The 20,254-nt window shown below is 48.3% G+C and overlaps 1 protein-coding gene across 1 annotated transcript in view; it reads right to left on the reverse strand.

Annotated features, from left to right (window-relative positions):
- Positions 1-215: 215 nt before the first annotated feature.
- NFAT5 (nuclear factor of activated T-cells 5, tonicity-responsive) overlaps positions 216-20,254 on the reverse strand; it is a 33,461-nt gene continuing 13,422 nt past the window's right edge. Inside the window, exons 3-13 of the mRNA XM_010140861.1 lie at positions 17,143-17,335; positions 14,416-14,606; positions 12,323-12,495; positions 8,762-8,896; positions 8,540-8,592; positions 7,496-7,628; positions 6,871-6,948; positions 5,175-5,323; positions 2,247-4,677; positions 1,160-1,415; positions 216-270 (exon numbers count right to left, since the gene is read on the reverse strand). Of these exons, the coding sequence (XP_010139163.1) occupies positions 1,177-1,415; positions 2,247-4,677; positions 5,175-5,323; positions 6,871-6,948; positions 7,496-7,628; positions 8,540-8,592; positions 8,762-8,896; positions 12,323-12,495; positions 14,416-14,606; positions 17,143-17,335 (3,775 nt within the window). The 3' untranslated portion in view covers positions 216-270; positions 1,160-1,176. The remainder of the gene's footprint in view (positions 271-1,159; positions 1,416-2,246; positions 4,678-5,174; positions 5,324-6,870; positions 6,949-7,495; positions 7,629-8,539; positions 8,593-8,761; positions 8,897-12,322; positions 12,496-14,415; positions 14,607-17,142; positions 17,336-20,254) is intronic.

The following is a 20,254-nucleotide window of genomic DNA, read 5'->3' on the forward strand; positions in this document are numbered from 1 at the left end:
CTCCAAGAGCCCCCCCAGCGAAGGGGCCCGGGGTCTGCTGAGGCGCGGCCCCTGCTAACACAAAGCATAGCTTCTCAGCATTATTGGCACTACGAATCCCACGGACCATGGTCACAGCCGCGGGGGCTAGGCGCTGCGATTGGCCACGGGTGTGCTCTTGAGAGAGGAGGACCGCTTTGTGACAGGAGCAATCAGTTCCACACAGACTAACCCCGAGTCGGAAGGTCTGAGAGGATCTGGGAAATCATCGCTTTTTGCTTCACAGAATTTCTGCAGGGAAAAACAAGCAAGCGAAGAAGTTAGGCACAGCTCACAACAGACATCCTCTTACTTCTGGGCAGTTCCTTCGTCTTGACTGGGTTCTTCAGCAGCAGGCGTGAAGCTCCGAGCAAGTCGGGGAATGCGGCGCTGTCACGGAGCAGGGTTATCCACTGCTGCTCTCCCTCTCCTGGGGTTTGGGGTTTTTTTAAGTTGATAGCTTTTTAAAGGTCAAACCAGTTTGGATTAGAAAATGAAGTGTATCACTTCAGAGGAACTTCTGGACAATTTAGGACGGCACCACAGTTAACTTGAGCCAAGTTCCGCACTGGGGACAATACCAGATTCCAGCGTCCTCCTGGTTCTGGGGACTCATTTGTAGTCACAGCCTCTTCCACCTCTGAGAAAGGCACCTCCGAAGAGCAGCGTGTCTCCTAGTAACAGCTGATCGGGGCGGCTCTTTCTAACAAAGACTCAGCATGGGGCACACTCTCAATAGCTGCCATATTCTGCCCAAACTTGCTTTCACATTTTGCTGTTGTAACCCAGGGGACAACTTCAGAACAGGACGGGCTCGAGGCGTTACTTAATACGCCTGAAGCTTTTAACCAGAGCCGTATTTTGTAACGCTTTTATCTGCCACGGTCAGTGATCTGCTCTCCTTAGTACAGTACTAGACCATAACAGCAGATGACAGAACACACAGCGACTGACCACCAGACCCAATCTCAACCAACAGTTTCAGCGAACTCTGACCTTTGATTGTTTTCACTAACCCTTCCTTCTCACCATGGTACCATGTTCTTAGTTCAGCATTACTGGTATTTCAGCAGACTCTTCAAGCATGGTACACACTCCGAAGTAAAGACTGACTGACTGCAGACCCCCGAAACCCAAGCGCTTCACTCACTTGACCAGTTAGAAGGAGCCAGCCATGTTGTTCCCCTGGTTCTGCAGTGACACAAGCAGATCGTCTATCTTCTCGATATTCTGGTTGGTTGCCATAGCTGCGGGTAGTGGAGGAGTCTCGGGTATCTGCTGGGACAGCAGCGCTGGCACTGCGGCTTGCCCCTCACTCTGGGGCTGACCTGGCTGACTTATAGCCATCAACTCCTCCGGCAATGTTGCTGGCCCGGATGTTAGCAGCTGGCCACAGTCTGCGGAGCAGCAAGTGAAGAACAAAGGACCATTGACAGGCGGTTAATACCTGCAGTGAATTAGCCCATGTCTCTACGCACATCCACTCGGACTACGAACTGTGTAAAACGTCACGTGCACTTTAGTCCACGTGGCACCTTTGCCCCCCCGCTCCCTCCGGGACCAAGCGGAGGTTCAGGGTGCAGATACAGAGCACAGGGACGCTGGGTTCTGACCAAGGACTATCAACACTCCAGAGGACAACACTCCGCTAGAGGAAAAACAAAATGCACAGCGTAAGAGGAGTGTTGACCGTGTCTTTCTGAATTACAGATGTGTTGTCTTCCCCTTCAGCCAAGGTCTCCAGCAGCTCCCTCTCTAGATCTGCAAATCGTGTCTCATCTCCTACCTTTAGCACCATCGTCAGCCCCGTGGAGCTGCTTGGCTGAACATGGCCTGACTGTCAGAGGTCATCAGCAAGGCACGCACTCGGGTAGCACCATGGGGCTTCCCGCGCCCATCTGTTACCAGCTGCTGTAACCACCACCTGCCTCTGTTCCTCCTGAGCTCCACAGGCACGTACAGCGAACCACGGCCCTAAGAACCTCTCACAGAGGCTCCAGGCAGAGATGGGACATGGAAAAGCGCAGGCTTACAAAGGGCTTTCAAACAGACTGTCTGGACACATCGTACACCACAAGTATGTACCTTCTCAGATGCAGTGCTACACCACTTGTTCTGCAACTATTTTATTTTTTAAAAGTATCTTAGAATCGAACAACCAGGGTCCTGTGGACTCCTGTGAGTAGCTCCTCTAAACGGTAAACTGGGAATCAGGCACCATCACTTACTGTTTTGAATGCCAAACAGGAATATTCCTGATGTCTGCTGAGATGAAGCAGGAGAATTCTGCAGCTGGTTGATGGCCCCTCCTGCTGTGTTGTGAAACAAAGGAGCTTGTTGCTGTGGAGGAGACGCGGTCCCCTGCATCCCCGCCATGCTGTTCTGTGAAGAGTACATGGGAGACTGCTGCAGCTCTGGCTGGCTCATGCTGTTCTGCAGGGCAGACATGGAAGCTGAGGAGATGAAGAGGGTGACTTGTTGCTCTTGAGAACTGGGGGACCCTTGGACCAGCTGAATCTGGGGTGAGTTATGGAAGATGGCCGGCTGCTGTGCTTCAGCCTGGTTGGACCCAGGATTCTGGAGAGAGGACACTGTGGTCTGGCTCTGGAACTGCATGGGCTGCTGCTCCTGGTTCATTGACGCCATGTTTGTCTGCGGATGAAAAATGGGCTGGCCCTGTTGCTCCTGATTGGTAACTGGGTTTTGATTTGGATTGAAAATCATGTTCTGCTTTTGAGAGGCGATTGTACTCATTGCATTTTGATTACTGAACATCATGTTCTGCTGCTGCTGCTGCTGCTGCTCTTGAGACGGAGGACTGCTCTGAATAGCAACTATCGAGTGCTGAGGCTGGAAGATGGCTCCTTGCTGGTTCTGGGGAATTGAACTGGACTGGATGGAGCCTAACGACACTTGAGACTGAAACAAGCCTGGCTGGGCAGGCTGAGCCTGGGGCTGCTCCTGGGGAAGCATCGAACTCTGGATATGAGAGATCGGGGTCTGCTGCTGGAAAGAAGTCTGCTGCTCCGTGTTTGTTGCCGTCTGAAGAGGAGAAATGGAATTGGGGCTTGTGAAGAAGGACATCTGTTCTTCCTGCGTTGCAGGGTTGCTCATTGAGCTCTGGGAAAGAAACATGTTGGCCGACTGCTGGTCCTGAGGAACCGAAGAGCTCTGTAGTACACCCATGGCGTTCTGTGAGTGGAACATGGGAGGCTGCAGCTGGTCTGAGGAATTAGTACTGGTCTGGTTGTGGACAATGGAATTTGGACTGTGAAAAATCGAGCCTTGTGTTTCCTGTGATATATTCTGAGTGTCGCCGATAGGATTCTGCGAGTGGAAAAGCTGAGCTTGGGAATGTGGAGACTGCTGCATAAAGCTCCCCGACTGAATGGACATGATTTCTCCGCCCTGCTGGAACAGACCACCTCCTTGCTGCTGAGTTCCGCTTGCCTGCACACTCATCATGTTCTTGGTGGATGAAAAGAGATTAACTTGAGACTGACTTTCTCCACTGTGCTGCATCTGAACCATGGTCTGAAACACGGTACTTGGCATCTGTTTGCTCTGTCCTGAAGCTTCTTCTCCATCTGTAGAATTTGACGCCTGAAACATAGCAGGTCCATTGTTGGAGACCTGCTGTTGAGCAGAAGGAGTACTCTCACTTCCAGAAACACCAGGAGATGAAGAGAATAATTCACACTGCATTTGCATGTCTTCGCTTGTCGATAACCCGCTCATGATGTGAGAAGCTTGCTGGTACACAGGGGACTGCTGGAGGGCTCCGTTCCCTGAAGTTGTTGAGGAGAACAGATCGGACTGCATCTGCGTGGCAGCCTGGCAGATGTTCTGTTGGATTCCTATCACCATTGCCGCAGAAGTCTCCATCGCCTGCTGCTGCTGCTGTTGCTGCTGTTGATTGGACAAGGCATTTTCAGGCTGTGAGTGGACATTTTCAGCTCGTCCAGGCAAAAGGTTCTCTGGTCTGGAATGGACAGCCGTGTCGGATGAGGAAAATATCCCAGGGTTTACACCACTCTGTATCTGGCTGACCTGCTGAAAGAGATCTGCATTTAGCTGATCCTGAACATCCTCGCTGCTGTCTGAACCAGAAAATAAAACTGACGATAACTGCTGCTGAGCTTCCAATACCTGCTGCACCAAGTCGACGTTCCTGTTGCTGCCAGTGGCAGTGCTCGTTGGGAAGTTCCCAGCTTGCAGTTGCTGGATAGTGTTCTGTAACTGGCTCACCCCGCTCGCTGATGAGAAAATACTTGATGAAATCTGTTGCTGCAGTGCCTGTGCCGGTTCCGAGAGCGTGGGCTGCTGCTGCTGTGATGCATCGGTTAACTGTGACAGGGTGACCACGGTGCCATCCGACTGCAGGACCTCCCTGGGCTGGGCATCTCTCGTTTGGAACTGTGCAGCTTGCTGCAGTAATGCATCGCTGTTCTGCAGCTGGCCCGGAGTCGAGACTGCGGAAAAGCTGCCCGGCTGGGAGATGTCCTGCGTTTGGATAGTAGTGAGTGTCTCTGGGTTATACACCTTCGGCTGGATTTGCTGCTGGTTTTCATTCTCAGAAGGTAAATGGGAAGCAGAACTTGATATGCCAGACATGCTGTTTTCCAATGTTTGCTGAGTTGGTCCAACCACGTTTGAAGCCTGTAAAGAGCAACAGATTAAACTATTCGTAAGCTCCCAAATGTCACGTCTGTAAGATTTCCACTGAGCCGCTATGTTCCGGAAAGGTCAGAGGGAAGATTTGATGGCTACGTATCTCCATACAAGTTAAGGAAACGACTGGCAGTGGAACTGCTACCTCAAGGAAGGAGTGAAGGCACGATTTAATGAAAGCAATGCTAGGAAGTGACTAAAATAATCTTCTTACAGTAATTTACTAGTGCTGTGTCACAGGACAAAAGAAAAGTCAAAGTATCACCAACGAATCCATCTGTTTGGATGTGGAAACAAGGTAAGTTAGTGTCAAAGGAAATTGTCTGTTATTTTAATCACATTGTGATCATATGTTTTGCCCAGACCGATCTCAGATGTGACATTTTTCCTGGGTGTGACTCTTCTTCACTATTAGAACACAGACTGTTGGGTAGATGTAACCAAGACTATTAAAGCTACTGCTTGCAGATCACAATCCAACTTACCGTGAAGACAGGGGGAGATCTTTTATCTGCACTTACTTCCATGGGAGCCACATCTTCGCTCTTAATCATACTGCTTGGCATGAGTGGAGTTATCAAGGCACTAGGAAGAATGTTCACCTTCTCCAGGTTACAGCCAGTGGCCTTCACCGCTGCAGTCACACAGGAAAACAAGAGAAGGGCAATGGAACGTTAACCTCACCTGCAAAGAGGGGGCTTCGAGTGGTGGCAGCTTCCTTTCAGCCCTACCATAAGAGCTCTCATCCTCATCTCAGACAGGAACATGCAGAGAGATCACTGCAAACAATTCAATACTTCACACAATCCTAGAAAACCACTGAAACCCTCAAAGGAAGGAAAGAGCATCCCCCTGGATCCCCACCTGGTCTTTAGCATTTCCAAACAGTGAGGAAGGATGGGCTGGGACACAGGCAGAGACAAAGTACATAAAGCAGACGCAATTGTCTGACCTCTGGTTCCTCATCAACCCAGAGCAGAATAGGTACAGGAATGAACTGTCAAAAAAAGGGCAGGCTAGCAGAAAACCCACACGAGAGAGTCAAGGAAGGGTTATCGCATAAATTCAGTGGAGGACACGAAGCAGTGTTCTCAGGAACTACAGATGCTCTGAAGCAGCTGGTATCTTCCCCTGGTTAAGCCTCCACCCTAAATTAGATGGATGTCAGGCTTGCCCTGATACATTAGGTTTTGTTTCCCTCATCTTTTTAATCCTGCTACTAGAAGTCTTACCAGTCCTCTTACCACCTTGTTCCACTGCCCTAAATATTTTTGCATATTTCTGCCCCAAACACTCTCCGCAGGTTTCAACTCATCACATCTTGCATTACCCTCCCTAACAAGTGGCAAAGTCGACTTGCAAATATATCCCCTGCCAAGGCCCAGCTATTAACTTCAGACGTGAGCTCCATTATTTTAACCTGAAGCTACAGATTCCTATCAAACTTGTGATTGCGCCGTTCGTTCGCTCACCTTTCCACCCGCTTTCACCAGAGCAGGGTACGGAAATTTCCATTAACCGTAGTTTCAACAGAAACACGCCCTTCCTCTCCTTTATTTCAATATTGGAAGGACCAATTCACCTCACTCCTACGTGAGACAAACCTAAAACTTGCTTCCTTGGAACAAATGACACACTTTGCATGGACAGAATCGTCAGAAAGAAACCAAAGGGACTAAGTTGAAGCTGCCAGAATCAGCGTTCTCAACCCGACCCACCGAGAGCAGCCTTCACCACCACTGGGCAGCTTCCCAAAACACCACGGTGGCACAGTCGGGTGGTTCAGTACTCAGTGCTTGCCCACCACCACCTTTACGTGCGGTTTTGTGTATGTTAACACCACCCCATTTCTAAACCCGTGGTACTAACTGTCACCTGAGCATTAACTGCTTGCTTCTTCCTTCTCCACTTGCAAGCACATGAAATGAAGATCAGACTGCAGGGCTGAGGCAAGGAAAATGAATTTTTTTTTTAAATATCTTTTTTGCAAGGTTTTTGGTCCACACTAGCTCATGGTAAAATACACTTAAAGGAATACTGTTATAAAGGAAAATCTTCAGAATCAGAAACAAACCTCCCTGCAGGAAGATGGCCAGCTTTTATACGTCTGATTCAGTCCTCCAAATTTAGGTAGGAATTTATAGTTAAATTATTAGCAACAATGACAAGAATCAATTGTACCTTTTATAGCCTCTTCAAAAGAACAATGTTGGGCTGGGCTGGAGATTTCCTTCTTCACGTTAACATTCAGAGTACCAGCTGTTGAGACAAAACCCATTGAGAACTTCCTCACATTAAAACCGCAAATGAGCAAAAAAACCCAAATCAAAACAAATCAGGTACTCGTATCTTAAAGAAATGAAGGATCTTTGAAACCGCCCCCCCAAACTTCTGCACTGTGAATTTTAACATAGATAAATAAATAAGCAAAAGTATACAATACGGTCAAACCACCTTTCCTCAGGGTAAAGCTTGGCACTGGTGGTGGCTTTTGGGGCACTGTATGTAAAATGTTGACTTTTTCCTTCTCAGCTTCGTTTTGAGCCTTGTACTAGAACTGGGTGTTGCTGTAGAACAACAGCTGTCTCCAAGCAGCTGAAATCTGAGCTACTCGCCACATACGTGAGAAAAGCCAAGCCTCTAGATTTTATTATCCACCAGAGCAAGCCTCGCCAGCAAAAGGAGTGTGAAAAGATCCACATTAGTGATCATTTCTGTTGTGTGGACTGAGCAACGCGAAATCAGAAACAAGACGGTGAATAGCCAGAACTGCCCCTTCCTTCCTCCGGTTTTCTGGCTTACATACATGTGTCTGGAGTGTACGTAAATGGCTGCACATCGTGTGATCTTCCAGCGTTGGTCACCACATATATTCCCACAGAAACAGCTGAGGTGATTTGCTGATCATGATATGGTGGCACCTTCACAATAAGGTGATTCTGCAATGCAAAAATAATTTGAAAAAATCACATTAGGAACCTTATTTCATTACTATTGACCTTAGTTTTATTTATGTCCATCTAAACAGAGAAACAAGCTGATAAAACACTTTAAAAACCAAAGACATTGGGGGAAACGTGATGAAGTGACATTTCAGTGAAGTGGTAACGTGCTAGAAGAGAGGTGTGAACAACCTGCCCAGACAATGCGCCTGGGCAACTTACAGCTCAGCTGGGAGGTGCCGAGACACGTGAAGTCTAGCACTTTAAACAAAAGCTTGTGCCTAACGTGCCTCACTGAGCTGCCATCAGCCTGCCACCGAACACTGCTACACTGGGACACGCCACCGCTCCGCTGGGTCAGGGCTCTGCGCTCTGAGCAGACAGAGGATCCAGCTTCAGGTTACATTTAAGTGGATCTAGCACTGGGCAGACATCAAAAACCAGCCCTGCATTGCCTCACCAGCGGGATGGGTGATGAGTGATTGGTCTATTCCCCACCTGCCTCTGCCCCGGCAGCGAGACGCCACGCCTGCCAGCACGGGCAGGGATACACCCGCAGAGGGGGGAATGAGATGGCATCTGTCCAACGTCGCTACTGATTTCTCTAATTTCAGTCCAAAGGCCATAAAGACACGCACTTGTGTCAAAAAGAACAAACAAATACTTCATGCAACGTTTCAGAGCGGACACAGAGGCAGGCGGGTATAAAGGCTATGGCAGACGCACAATCTACCTGCTCTCCAGAGTAAGCTACTGCCTCCTTAGGAGCCACCAGAAAAACGGCATGAGGCCTTCTGATGAGGCTGTATGGGAGGGCAAAAACTTCCTCCCCAACTCCATACACCAACATTCCTGTAATCATCATCATCATCATCCCCACCATCACTGAAAAGCAAATACAGAAGTACCTGATGAAATAACTCCATGTCTATTTCAGCTTCTGCCTTCCAAGAATTCTCATCTAAAAGGGAGTTAAAAAGCATAATTTACTGCACATCCATATAAAGCAATTTATTCTAGCGCCTTTGATTCTGCTCCTCGGTCTGCTCTCTATAACTGAACTTCGCCAACCACCCAAACCCACACACGTTCTCCTCAGCCCCGCAAGCCGCTACTGCTTTCACACTAACCAGAAACATTCTCTTGGAAAATCACTTTTGTTCCCTTTAGAAAGTTCTTGCCAATCAAAAACACTTCCTCTTCACCCTTCACGGAACAACTGTGCAGACTCTTCTTCAGGATCTCTGGAACTCCTGCTGGCTGAGCTGCAATGGGAAAACACACCGTCTGACATCAAGAAAATACCGACATCCAGAACAAAAAGCTTTGACCATAGGACTATATCCAGGACTATAAAGGGAAGAATGGAAGAATTCCTGAGCTTCTTCCTGAGCTGTTGCACCCATGAGGAACCTCTCCAAGCCATTTCTGGTATTTCCTCACTAAATGGAGCGACCTCATAAAAATCAGACTTAGGTGCGTGATCACTAACCATCTTTTCCCTTTTCTCCTGCATCTATCAAATCTTTAAAACAAAACTTGCAGTGTTTGAGGTAAAGCCCAAGAAGTGTTCGGGAGAGAACGCCTGGCTCTAACTTCCGGCTCGGAGTGCACTACCCCGATGCCCTGTTGAAGCACAGCTTCACACTTAGCCTTAGGATCATCAAACCAGTTTTTATGAGGCTTATTTTGTTCTGCTCTGCAATTTCAACACCTCAGCTAACACGAATCCTTGCAAGAGTCCCGTCTCGGTACTGGGGATTACAGCACTTTATATCCTATAAACTGGCGAGGAAAACTGGGTGCACGGAGGAAGCCTCTCGGCCACGGATTCAGAAGATGCTTTACAGAGCATTGTGAATTGTCTGTGCCGCAAACTGTTCCTGTGCTTCTTAAAGCACAGATCAAGTAACACCATGTGCGTTAAATGAAAACGAGCACCAAAGATTTTAAACACAGACACACATTTTAAAATAACGCATCTTGAGTTAAAACATTAAAAAGTCATTCCAGTTTCTAATAAAAGTTTCTCAGCAACCTTTTCTGCTCACTGTAAAATCCAAGGGGCGTAAGCTCGTGCTTCACACTTACACGGCCCACTTTGGGTGTTTAATAACAGCAGCTCTGGGCTTACTGCACAGGAGAACACACGTCCTGTAACACCCCAAATTAGTTAATGACCTTTCGGAAAGCATTTTTCTACAACTGCTGCCGCGGGTTCCTAGGCAACCGTTACGCAACAACTCGATGTGCTGAAGGCAGATGAACTTCTGAAGAGTCGCTGCACTTAGGTTTGCTAACAAGTTAACAAAGCCTCTTCCAAACTTAGACCTTCAGTAAGAGCCCGCGATACTTCCCATCTTTCCTGCGCTTTCAGGAGCCTCACTGCAACTTTGACAGCTATTTTAGTTAGAAAACACAACAGGAACAGGCTCTGATGAGAGCAAACGTAAACCTCATCATGAGAGGTGCAGTACACATCTGCAGACAAACCAGGGGTGCTCAAAGAGATCGTTTATATAAACGAATAATTTCATAAACCACCAAGTCTTATGCCACAGTGATCAGCCAGTACACGGGTACCAGTGCTGTTTGGTTGGCTACAGTCTACTGCACATCACCGTAGCTGCTGGAGCGAGCCTCCAGAACTCCCCTCTGGACCTTCACATCACGGTCAGTTTTACCCACATCATTACCCAAAGACACCAGTTTAACCAGAGTATTTTGTTCCTTCAGTTTAGACTTCCAGCGTTGGAGATGCTATAAAATTCCTGGGCAATCTCTTGGCTCTGTACACAACTAGGAAGATTTTCTCATCAATTGACCAAACCCCAGCTTGCTAAAAACTAAACCAAGCTCCTCCTTACTGCATTGGTTTAGAACTTTATTTAAGGAAGGATAACTTGTATTTCTTTCTTTCCTCTTTCATTCCTTCTAACGTCCCTTAGCACATCATCACTGTCATATATTTGGCTTTTCACTCACTGCCTGTATCTCAAAATGTGGCTACTAACATGGTGAGTATGAACGGATGCATTCAAAGAGAATGACGGGACCCTCCTACACCAGTACTGGACTGGCCTTACCAACAAGCTGAGCAGGAAGTGTGTCAAATACAGCTTTTTCAACCGATCAGCCTGTTTTAAAACAGGACTCTAAACCATCTCAGACTCTCAGCTTCTACTTACAATGGCAAGTTTGGGATCATTGTGTTTGAGAAATCACCAGATCATTCCCTTTTCTGCTATGATTTAAGTAATTTTATCTTTAAACAATTAAAGATACAAACCCAATGTACACAGAAATAGTTTTTGGAGACCTCATAGAAAATGTTTTCTTCTTGACTCTGAACATTACTATCAGGCACTACAATGGGCTGGAACGGAGCTGCAGAGACAGCTGGGACCTAGCTAATTACTTATGTATTTTCCAACAACACAAACGCATAAATCTGAGAACTCAACCTGTTCGAAACACACTGGAGAAAGAGATTTAGCAAAAAGTGGCAGGAGAAGGGAAAAGAGGGACGTGAACGCCTCAAGCTGATCTTTCTGGACCCCAAACGTCAAACTACTGCCTAAAGCAAAGGACAGGGCTGAAGAGAGGAGAGTCCTCCCCTGCACCAGCTTTTGGTCACCAGCCCTTTCAGGGGTGCCACAAGGTTCCCACTCTCCCAGAGTCTTCCAAGGGATCCTCTGCGAGAGCAGAGTATGGGAGGAACGACAGGCCACACGCCACATCTGTGAATCGCCTGTAGCACTGGAATCGCCGGCTGGTATCTGAAGTGGAAGCTCACGTGGTTCTAATTATCTCCTCTTCCAATCTGTTCTTTTGTTGGCACCAGAGCTGCAGTTTCTGATGAGCTGAACAGAAGCCCTGACACAATAGGTACTGACAGCGCTTAGAAAAAACAAACCCCACACCGAAAACCAGAGCCTTTTTACGCAACGGAAGGAGCTCAACAGAGCGTCCCAGCGCTTGCATAATCATCCTGTGTTCCAGGCACGGAGAAAAAGGTCTCCTACCCTCTTGTTCCTCAAGAAGTATCAGTAATGCCATCAACAGCGGTGTGACACACATGTCCCTATCTTCTCCCTTTGGCAGAGGAGCAGAATTCCCACAACTGGAGCCACTGCAGACTCCACGAGCAGAGGCAGCCCCTGATGTCCTGCAGCCTCCTGCGATTCCGTTTTCCCCACTGATCAGCATAACCAAAGCAGTCAGCGCGGCCATCTGTGCACAGTGCTGAACAGAGCATTCTCAGGAGCAGACACAAAAAGTTCCACTCTTGCACTGAACCAGAACAGATTCAGCCTCTGGCCCGGCAAACCACCACAACCGCACAGGGCCACGTGTCCTAACTTAGCCCTGAAAGGGGAACGTGACAGGGCAGAAGAGATTAAAACCTGTATCAAAAAAGTCATACGATGAGTTCAAAGCAATCACGACAAAAATTCTGACCTCTGAAAAGGCAAAAAATTCATTAAATAAAGTTATAACTCCTTTTACATACTGGTCAGTCATTTAACTGACACCTCACGTCAAATCTAACTCAATTCATGTGATCTCAGCCATCGCAATTCTGAAATAATCATGGATTAACACTGGGCTTTTTTTTCCCCAAGGCATTTTTTGGCAAACACACTAAACCCCAGAGTCCTCCAGCACCAACCTTTTCTTTTGATACTTACTGCACAGAATTGGGGAAGAAGGCGTCTGTAGAGTGAGAGTGGAACCATCTTTGCGAGTGATGTTAACACGAAATACCAGCCTCGCGCGTGTGCTCTTTTTCTTGGAACCAGCAATCCCTATCCTAGCTTCGACATCCGCGTTTCTCAGCTTCAGAATTCCCACACAATCAACCCTAACGACACAAAACAGGCGAGTTAGCAGAGTTTACTAAGTTCAGCATCTTTAATAATCTGTCAGGTAGTTACATAAGCCACGAAGTCAAAAAAAACTCAGTAAAAAAACTGAGTAATTACCTCAAGGTAATTACTGAAATATTATTTTTCACGTGAAATCTCTCGTATGACCTTTCTCATTACACAGCCCAGCTGTCAATTCAACCCTGCATAATCCGGATGATGACTCATGGGAGGACGGAGTGTGGAAGGGGTAAGAGTGAAACACAAAACGCGATGTAACCAGTAATTCTGGTAAGTATTCAATTTATAATCACAATCTTCATTCTTCCATTGCAGGGGCGAGATCTGGGTTCGTCAGATCATTCCTACAAAATATTCTGTATTTACTCAAAGCAGCAGCAGAAGAAAACTTACTGCAATCATAATATTTTTTATGCTCAGTGGAAGCTGGAAGTGATAGACAGGTCCTACTGTAACTGTGGTCCTAAAGGAGCTGTACAGAGGGCCAGGGTGAGAGCGACGCGGTGCCGACGTTCAGAAGGACATGCTGGATGCAAACTGATTTCAAGCGAAAAACAACCAACCAAGTAAGAAACCCTACCCCGAACACAGCCTGAGGTGTTAACATTGCAGTTCTACCAGGAGTTCAGGGCCTCCATCCAAACTGCACAGGGACCATCTGGGACTCATCTGAGCAGAACAAATTTCTGTGCAGTGCGAGGGCCAGCGAGGAACAGCCCGGGAGCAGAGGAGGGGAGAGGGCGATTCAGAAGGCGGCACAGGCATTACCACCAGGGAAGTGCTGGAGCACCACTGACATCCTAGGAAGGTTTCTTCTGAGACCTCAAGAAAGCTTCTCAGAAAAGAGCCAAGGCAGAACTTCTCTCTCCACGTCATTCCAAACTCATCCTGCCAGTATCCCTGCACTCATCTAGGTCTACGTTAACACTGGAGGACTATTATGAAATTACTCTTCAAGAGGCAGTTTCCAAACTTATCCTTTTAATATTTTATATTTTAAAAAACCCCAAAGTGATCCAGTCTATTAGCAAACTGCATTATCTGACTTAAGTGGACACTGCAAATTGAGGGACTGTTTCTTCTCTTGAAACACGAAAGGCTTCTAAGTACAGAGTGGCAGCTGCCAGCCACATTCCCGTTAAAAGACGTTCTGCTGAAGAGAACACTTCCAAAGAGGATCACTCCCTTTCTATCTGTTGAGACACACGTGAGAAGCTGATAAGGGAACTGCTTATATGTAATGTTTCTTGGAGATCCAACCCCCACAGGCAGAGGAGGACGCTTGCTCAGGCCCCTGCTGCAGCTGGTGCTGCCGTGGGACAGAGCTCGTCCCGCCTGGCCACGACCGTGCACTGCCCGCACGCCTCTGAGCTGCACTCAGACCTTTGCCGGCCAGCCCAGCTCCGAAGGGACGCAGAGCAGGAGGCTCGGGGACAAGGGCTGCCTGGTGAAGGGGCAGAAATGGAACAAGAGAAGCGAGAGAGGACAAAAGCTAGAGTTTAGCCTCCCAGCCTCTGGGCCTGACGGGATCTGAAGACCCCAGCACCCTCCTTCCCTCTTCTGATTAGCAACTGCGTCCTTGGTTAGACAGCCCGAACCAGTGGCCAGCTTACAGTTCACGTAATGCCTGAACACGCACATTACTGGTCAAACAGGACACGGAACGCATCTAGCACGGTTAATTCATAAGGCCTAAGGAAGACCAGACGAGGCCTTAAGTGTCACAAACAAACTGAGAATAGGATTTAAAAGTTTTTCTTATATACGTAGCTTCACTAAGTGCTTGGTGCGTGCCAAGACGTTCAGACTTTTAACTATGAACCAATCCAAGCGAAAAGGAAAATCCGCTTCTGAAAGCTAATAAATTAAAGTATTCTTTCGAAAAAGCTACTCACGCAAGCGTCATGTTGTTGCTGGGGTCCAGTCCGACCTCGATTACAGTAGTCCCCTCTATATCCACCTCCTTACAGGGGGTCGTGTTCCTCCCCGTGACTCGGCAGGCCTGGTAGAACCCATGCGGCTTCACTCGGCCGGAGTCGTTACCCACAAATACCTGCAGCACCACCGGCTCATTGTGACCTTCCAGCTGAAACACAGCAACACAAATCAAATATTCCAGCTGGCCACCAACGCCTCTTAATTAAACCAGGAAACATCTTCCGCAGCTCAGTTTGAAGGGAATCTGCTCCCAGTGTAGCTGGAAACAACCCATCCAGGTGCTGCCAGAGCAGGGCAAGCGCCAGGTCTCTGCTGGACCAGCGTTTTCACACCCCTCTTCCCTGTCTTTAACACACCCCCCAAACAAAGCAACAAGCCCCCTTGTCCTTTACATATTTTTTTCCACTAGCTCTGATCTCCTGAAGCTTCACCAACTCATTTTGCCTGTCCCACCCTGGCAGACCTTTATACGCAGGGTACGATCCAGCCTGCCTACTGGTAAAGCAAGCTTGGACTTCCAGGAATCCAGTAACACAAGACTCTTCCAAGCAGAATTTTCACTGACGGGTGCTAAAGGGTAAGTGGGAAAGGAATTAAAAGGAAATTCAGACGAACAAAGGCCCATTAAGAAAACGCACATAGATGAGCACTAAATCACCATAGCAACAGGACTGTATGAATGGATTATTTTCTTACAGAACTTTACTGGATGTCTGCACTGCTCAGGAGGACTGAGCGAAGCACTGGAGATGTTTCTAGCACTGCTGACCAGGAACATCACAGACCCCCACGCCGCTCTGTCAGCAGCGGCCAGCACGGGTTTTAAGGGCTGTTGCACAAACATTTCTTTGTGGAGCTGGTAAATCAGTCTGGACTGAGAACTGCCTTGCTGCTTGCTCAGAGTGGCATAGCTAAGGAAAAGTATGAAAGGAAATGTCCTTTCTCTCTCCTGTCGGTACGGTAACAAATGCAGATGTCTGCTGGCTCAGCCTGCTGCCACATTCCTCCCAGTCTAACCAGGACACTGGTTATCTGGTTCAAGGAGTGGGCAATGCTGGCCTGTATTCAGCCCACTGTCCGCTCCCACATTCACACTGGGGTCACTGCAACTTTTGTGCTGGAATTTGACAGCAGCCCCGCGTGTCCCTGGGTGAGCGGGACAGCAGCGCTCCTGGGAAGCCTCTCTACCATCTTCATCAGGAAACCTTCACACACACAGCCCTACAGCTCTTCAACTGCTTCCACCAGGCTGAGTAGCCATCCCTGCAGATGGACAGATGGCTGAACCCTGTCACAATGAGAGAGACTCCCGTTAGTTACCTATAAAAGCCTCGTCTGTGATATTCTCAGTCAGGCAGTCTGTAACAGACACCAAAACATCATCCCTGAGCTTCCTCCCTCCTCTGATCTCAACAGGCCAGGCCAGTTTCATGCTGGAGGTGTGTGCAGTCAGGGAGCTCCTTATGATCTGTCAGGTCCTCTCTTCCTCCTCAACAGCTGCTGCACACCCAGGGCTGTATTCCAGCCATGCATGCTATGCAAAGCCGCTGCGATTCCAGCCAAGTCACGGCCTTGCAACTACACGAGGGAAGAAACAAGACCTGCAACTTCCCACTCTGTGCATCAGCGTGCAGTCCTTGGAGAACAGCCTCTGGAAGGTCTCCCTTCTGAGCAGGGAGGTGAAAGGCCTCTTTCCAGCCCTCTTCCTTGTGTTCCTCCTTGTCTGTAGCTCCTCCTTCCCTTCTGGGCTTTGGACCCCATCCTCTGTCAATCTTGAGAGCAGGGCCCTCCTCACAAGGCTGGCCAGCCTGATCACCAACAATTCTTCCCCTCCCTGAGTAAAGTGACTTACATCAGTTGTCCTTTTCTCCCTTCCAAATGAAGCAAGATGAACAAAGCAGCCAAAACCCTTGCTGGAGAAACCAGCTCTGCAGCCAAGTCCTGGATTCCAGACTGCATCTGCTCCATCCAGATCCTTGCCCTTGATCAGAAGGGCTGAGTCCCGTGTGCTGCTCGTCCCTGCCTCGGAGCAAGAGACCAACAACACCTAAACTTTAAGGCACTAAAATCTCCGCAAGGATCAGGCTGCCTTTGTTCAGTGCGCATACAACTGCTTCCCCTTTTCCTCTCCCAGCCTCCACATCTCTGCTACTGGTGACCACCCTGAGCAGAGCCACCTGAGGAGTTCACCTCGGTTAGGTCTTTATGGCTCTGCTTGAAAGACAGCCACCAGACATGTGGATTCAGATACTTCTCATTAAAGAAAACCTCAACAACAAAACCCACTTTTCATTTATTTTTTCAAATGAAACGTCCTTTTATGTCCGTACCGGTAAGACATACAGGTGACCCACGTCATCAGCCATCACACAGTTCCCTGTCCTAGTTTTGTGTGCCTATTTACACAGCTCACAGATCTGTGGTACAACAGGACATGCATCACAGATGATGTATCACTGCCCTGACATAAAGCCTCCTTTCTCCTGCAACTTTGTGATGCAATAAGACTTCCTGTCACCTTCACGATGAGACACAGCACAGTCTCTACAGTGAAGAGACTGCAAAGTCTCCCCCTTCTCTCTGAAACCAGAGACTCTGGGCCTGTTTGGACTGAGCCAGTTCCCATTCTACTAGAGCTGCCCTCAGAAAGGTGTCCCCGCGTCACCCAGGGCGAAGCAGCCTACCTTTACAGTTGGAAAGCCTTGCTGGGTCCGGTCTTTCACAGAGCCTCGGCTGCCTTCGGTCAGGTACCGAGCCCGGTGCTGGGTTTCCGGCTGTACCACTATCTTCAGCTCCTTCCCCTCACTCTTAGTTGGATACTGACCACACAACATTGGGGTCTTCTTCCCTCCAGCTCCTTTCTGGTTCTCTGATGCTCTGGGAAGTCAAAGCAGACCATTAAAAAGATGTTATAAGCAGCTTCCTAATGAAATCACACTAAATCACAGAGAAGCTAAAAAGATCAAGAGTGTATATTAACGGAGAGGAGGTTGATAGCTGAAAGCAAACTTTGGAATTCTCTTCCTGACAGAAGGAAACCTGCAGGATGAAGAGGAACGAACGGTGCTTCCCTGCCTCCTCCAATCCAGGGCAAACAGGAACCGCTTGTCAAAGAGTAAACATAAAGGAAGGGAAAAGCAATTAGCATAAACTACGTTAACAAACAGGAGAAGGCTCATAACCTGCTTTCTCAGAGCGCACGATACAGCCCAGCATTATCGGAGTGAGCTGTTTTGCTTCTGTAACAAATATACATATGGACACACACACACACGGAATGGATTCGGGGTTGAATGACGCTTCTTTAAACAGGAAAACAGCCTCTTGCCTGTCTCCGCCTAAACCTGCATATCCATGCAAACTCCAACACTAATTTCTGTCAAAACGGATTGATGAATTTACGGTAAAACCCGGTGAGTTACTGTGAAAGCTCTGACAAAACAGCACCGATTGTAAATCTGCAGGGTCTGCAAGAGGACTGTCTCTTGCCAGGCATGTACCCGTACGTCCTGTGTCTGCTGCTCGGTTCCGTAATTAATACCAGCGTGAAGGAGCCCTCCAAAGCTTAACACCATGGGACGGAGCTGGGCTCGCTTTACAGCACAACGGAAAACACCTCTTCATCTTATAGAGAGCAGGTTTGCACCACGAACCTGCCCTGACATCTAACGAGCTCATTTAGCAGATGGAAAGAGGCCACAGCCAACGGTCCCGGCAGGAAAAGGGCTCAATGGATTTGTGCAAACGTTCTATTCTTTCTCTTTAGCAAAGAGCCATTTCTCCAGCTGATGCCTCTGAAAAAAGCAGCTACGTAACAGGTGTGAACTGCTTAAGGAACAAATCCTGTTTTGCTGCCCCTCGTATGGAAGCAATTCATCCAGGATTTTTTCTTCTTGGGGAGAAGAGTGAAAGAAACAGTTTATCTCCAGAACCGTTTACCGGGAGCCTTGCCACTGCACACATTTTTCACTGACCTGAAGCTGGGGTAACCCGCGGTGCTCTCTTCCCAGTTACCAGAGGATTATACCAGTAAACTCCACAGCACCTTTCCCAAAGCTCCCGCTGTGCAACCAGCGGCACAAGGGCACACAGATCCCAACCGCAACTGACCCCTTCCGCAGACCCTGGCCCAGCCCTTCTCCTGCCCAGGGGAGGTCAGGCCCTGGGCCCCCCGATTCCACCACACCTCACACCCCTGACAGCCCTGTTTCTCACGCCCTTATTCCTACTAAGACTTCTGAGACCTTTTAGGGTTAAAACAGGCACTGCTGAGATGTGACGAGGTCTGGGCTTGGCATGAATTTCGTTCACCTTTTTTTGCTCGTGAAGGTTAACCACATCACCATGGACCGCCCAGCGAGTCTCCTGCCTGCCCAGCCAAGCCAGGACGGACATCCACCATGCATCCCTGCCCTGCCTGCTCATCTTCAACCCAGGAACTGCAGAAAGGCAGTGGCTGGATGCAAAACTAGGATAAAACCCTTTCTGCCAAGGCATCCTGATTACTCTGCCACAGTCAAAGAGGCTGCTCAGAAAAATAAAACCGCTAAGTAAAAACATACCTTCTTTTAGGAGAACAGCATCTCCGAACTGTGTCACCAAACGACCCATCAGTAACACCGCTACGCTCTCCGCTTCTTGCATGTTAAAAAACACTGATCACACTGAAGCTCCTTAGATAATCCCTTCCTCTGTTCTTCCTGTCAGGATGTTACCAAGATGGACTAGTAACTACAGGGATACTGCCCAGGAGCATCTTCTCTTTTTCTCACCCCGTTTTAAATCACCCTGCTCTTAGCTTTCCCCCAGGAGGGCAAGAAGCAATGCCGGGCAGCCCCGGCTACTGAGAACCCCGCAGCATGGTCCCTGCATCCTGCACTTGGGTGAGGCAGGGCACTCAGCGTCACGGGAGAACGTGCCATGGAAAGAGCACAGGGACATTTGGTCTGACCTGGTCACACCTGGAAGTTCCAGATCTGGAAATCAACATGTGAGACTGAGATTTGGCCGAGTTTTGAAGGGATGCTTTAGAGAGGCAGCACCAACTGAAATTCACTTTGCACACTCAAAAAGCAGAGTTTAGGCAGTGTGTTACTCTTTGGCCTCTCCAACACAATTCTGTGTTCCTGGCAGTACTTTGCTCTTAAAACCCAAGTTACCTCCATCGTCAGCACACTAATATTTTATATGTTGTTAAACTAACGTGAAGAGATGCTGCCTAACAATCGTTCTGGAAGCCTTCCCTCTTGAGGCTGAATGTAATCGTGACTTTCAATCGGACCAGCTGAACTTGCAAGCAATGGTAAAGCCTTTGCTAGAACTTCTCCGCAGGCTTTCTTCTCAGATTAGGAGGATGCATCATTTACACCTCCTTTTAATTCTGTGTATTTATGAGAGGAATATTCATGCACACACAAATAGTGAAGTTTGTCCTGCATGCAGGTTTATTTACTAGCTCAGCTGGCAGCCCGGTGTCTCCTCAAAGCTAGCCCTTCTGTTCTAAACCAGAGACGGCAGTGGCAAACCCCGCAGCTCACGGAAGCAGTTAACCCGAGTTAAGGTTTGCCTGGTCCTCCACTGGCACCAGGGCTCTTCCCAGCGGAGACCTGGCAGTGACAGGGAGAGCGAGCCTGTCGGAAATCTGAGACTGCGCTAAATCACCATCGATTCATCCGTTCCTGAAAAGGCTTTCACAAATTCCAACCGTTTCCACAGGAACATTTTCGTTTTCTTCCGAGCTTTTAAAGAGAACTGACTAGAAGTCTCTTTTGAGGCAAGCACTCTTTCAACTCCACA

The sequence above is a fragment of the Buceros rhinoceros genome, unplaced genomic scaffold (assembly GCF_000710305.1).
Source record: "Buceros rhinoceros silvestris isolate BGI_N320 unplaced genomic scaffold, ASM71030v1 scaffold39437, whole genome shotgun sequence".
In the NCBI taxonomy this organism is placed as follows: domain Eukaryota; kingdom Metazoa; phylum Chordata; class Aves; order Bucerotiformes; family Bucerotidae; genus Buceros; species Buceros rhinoceros.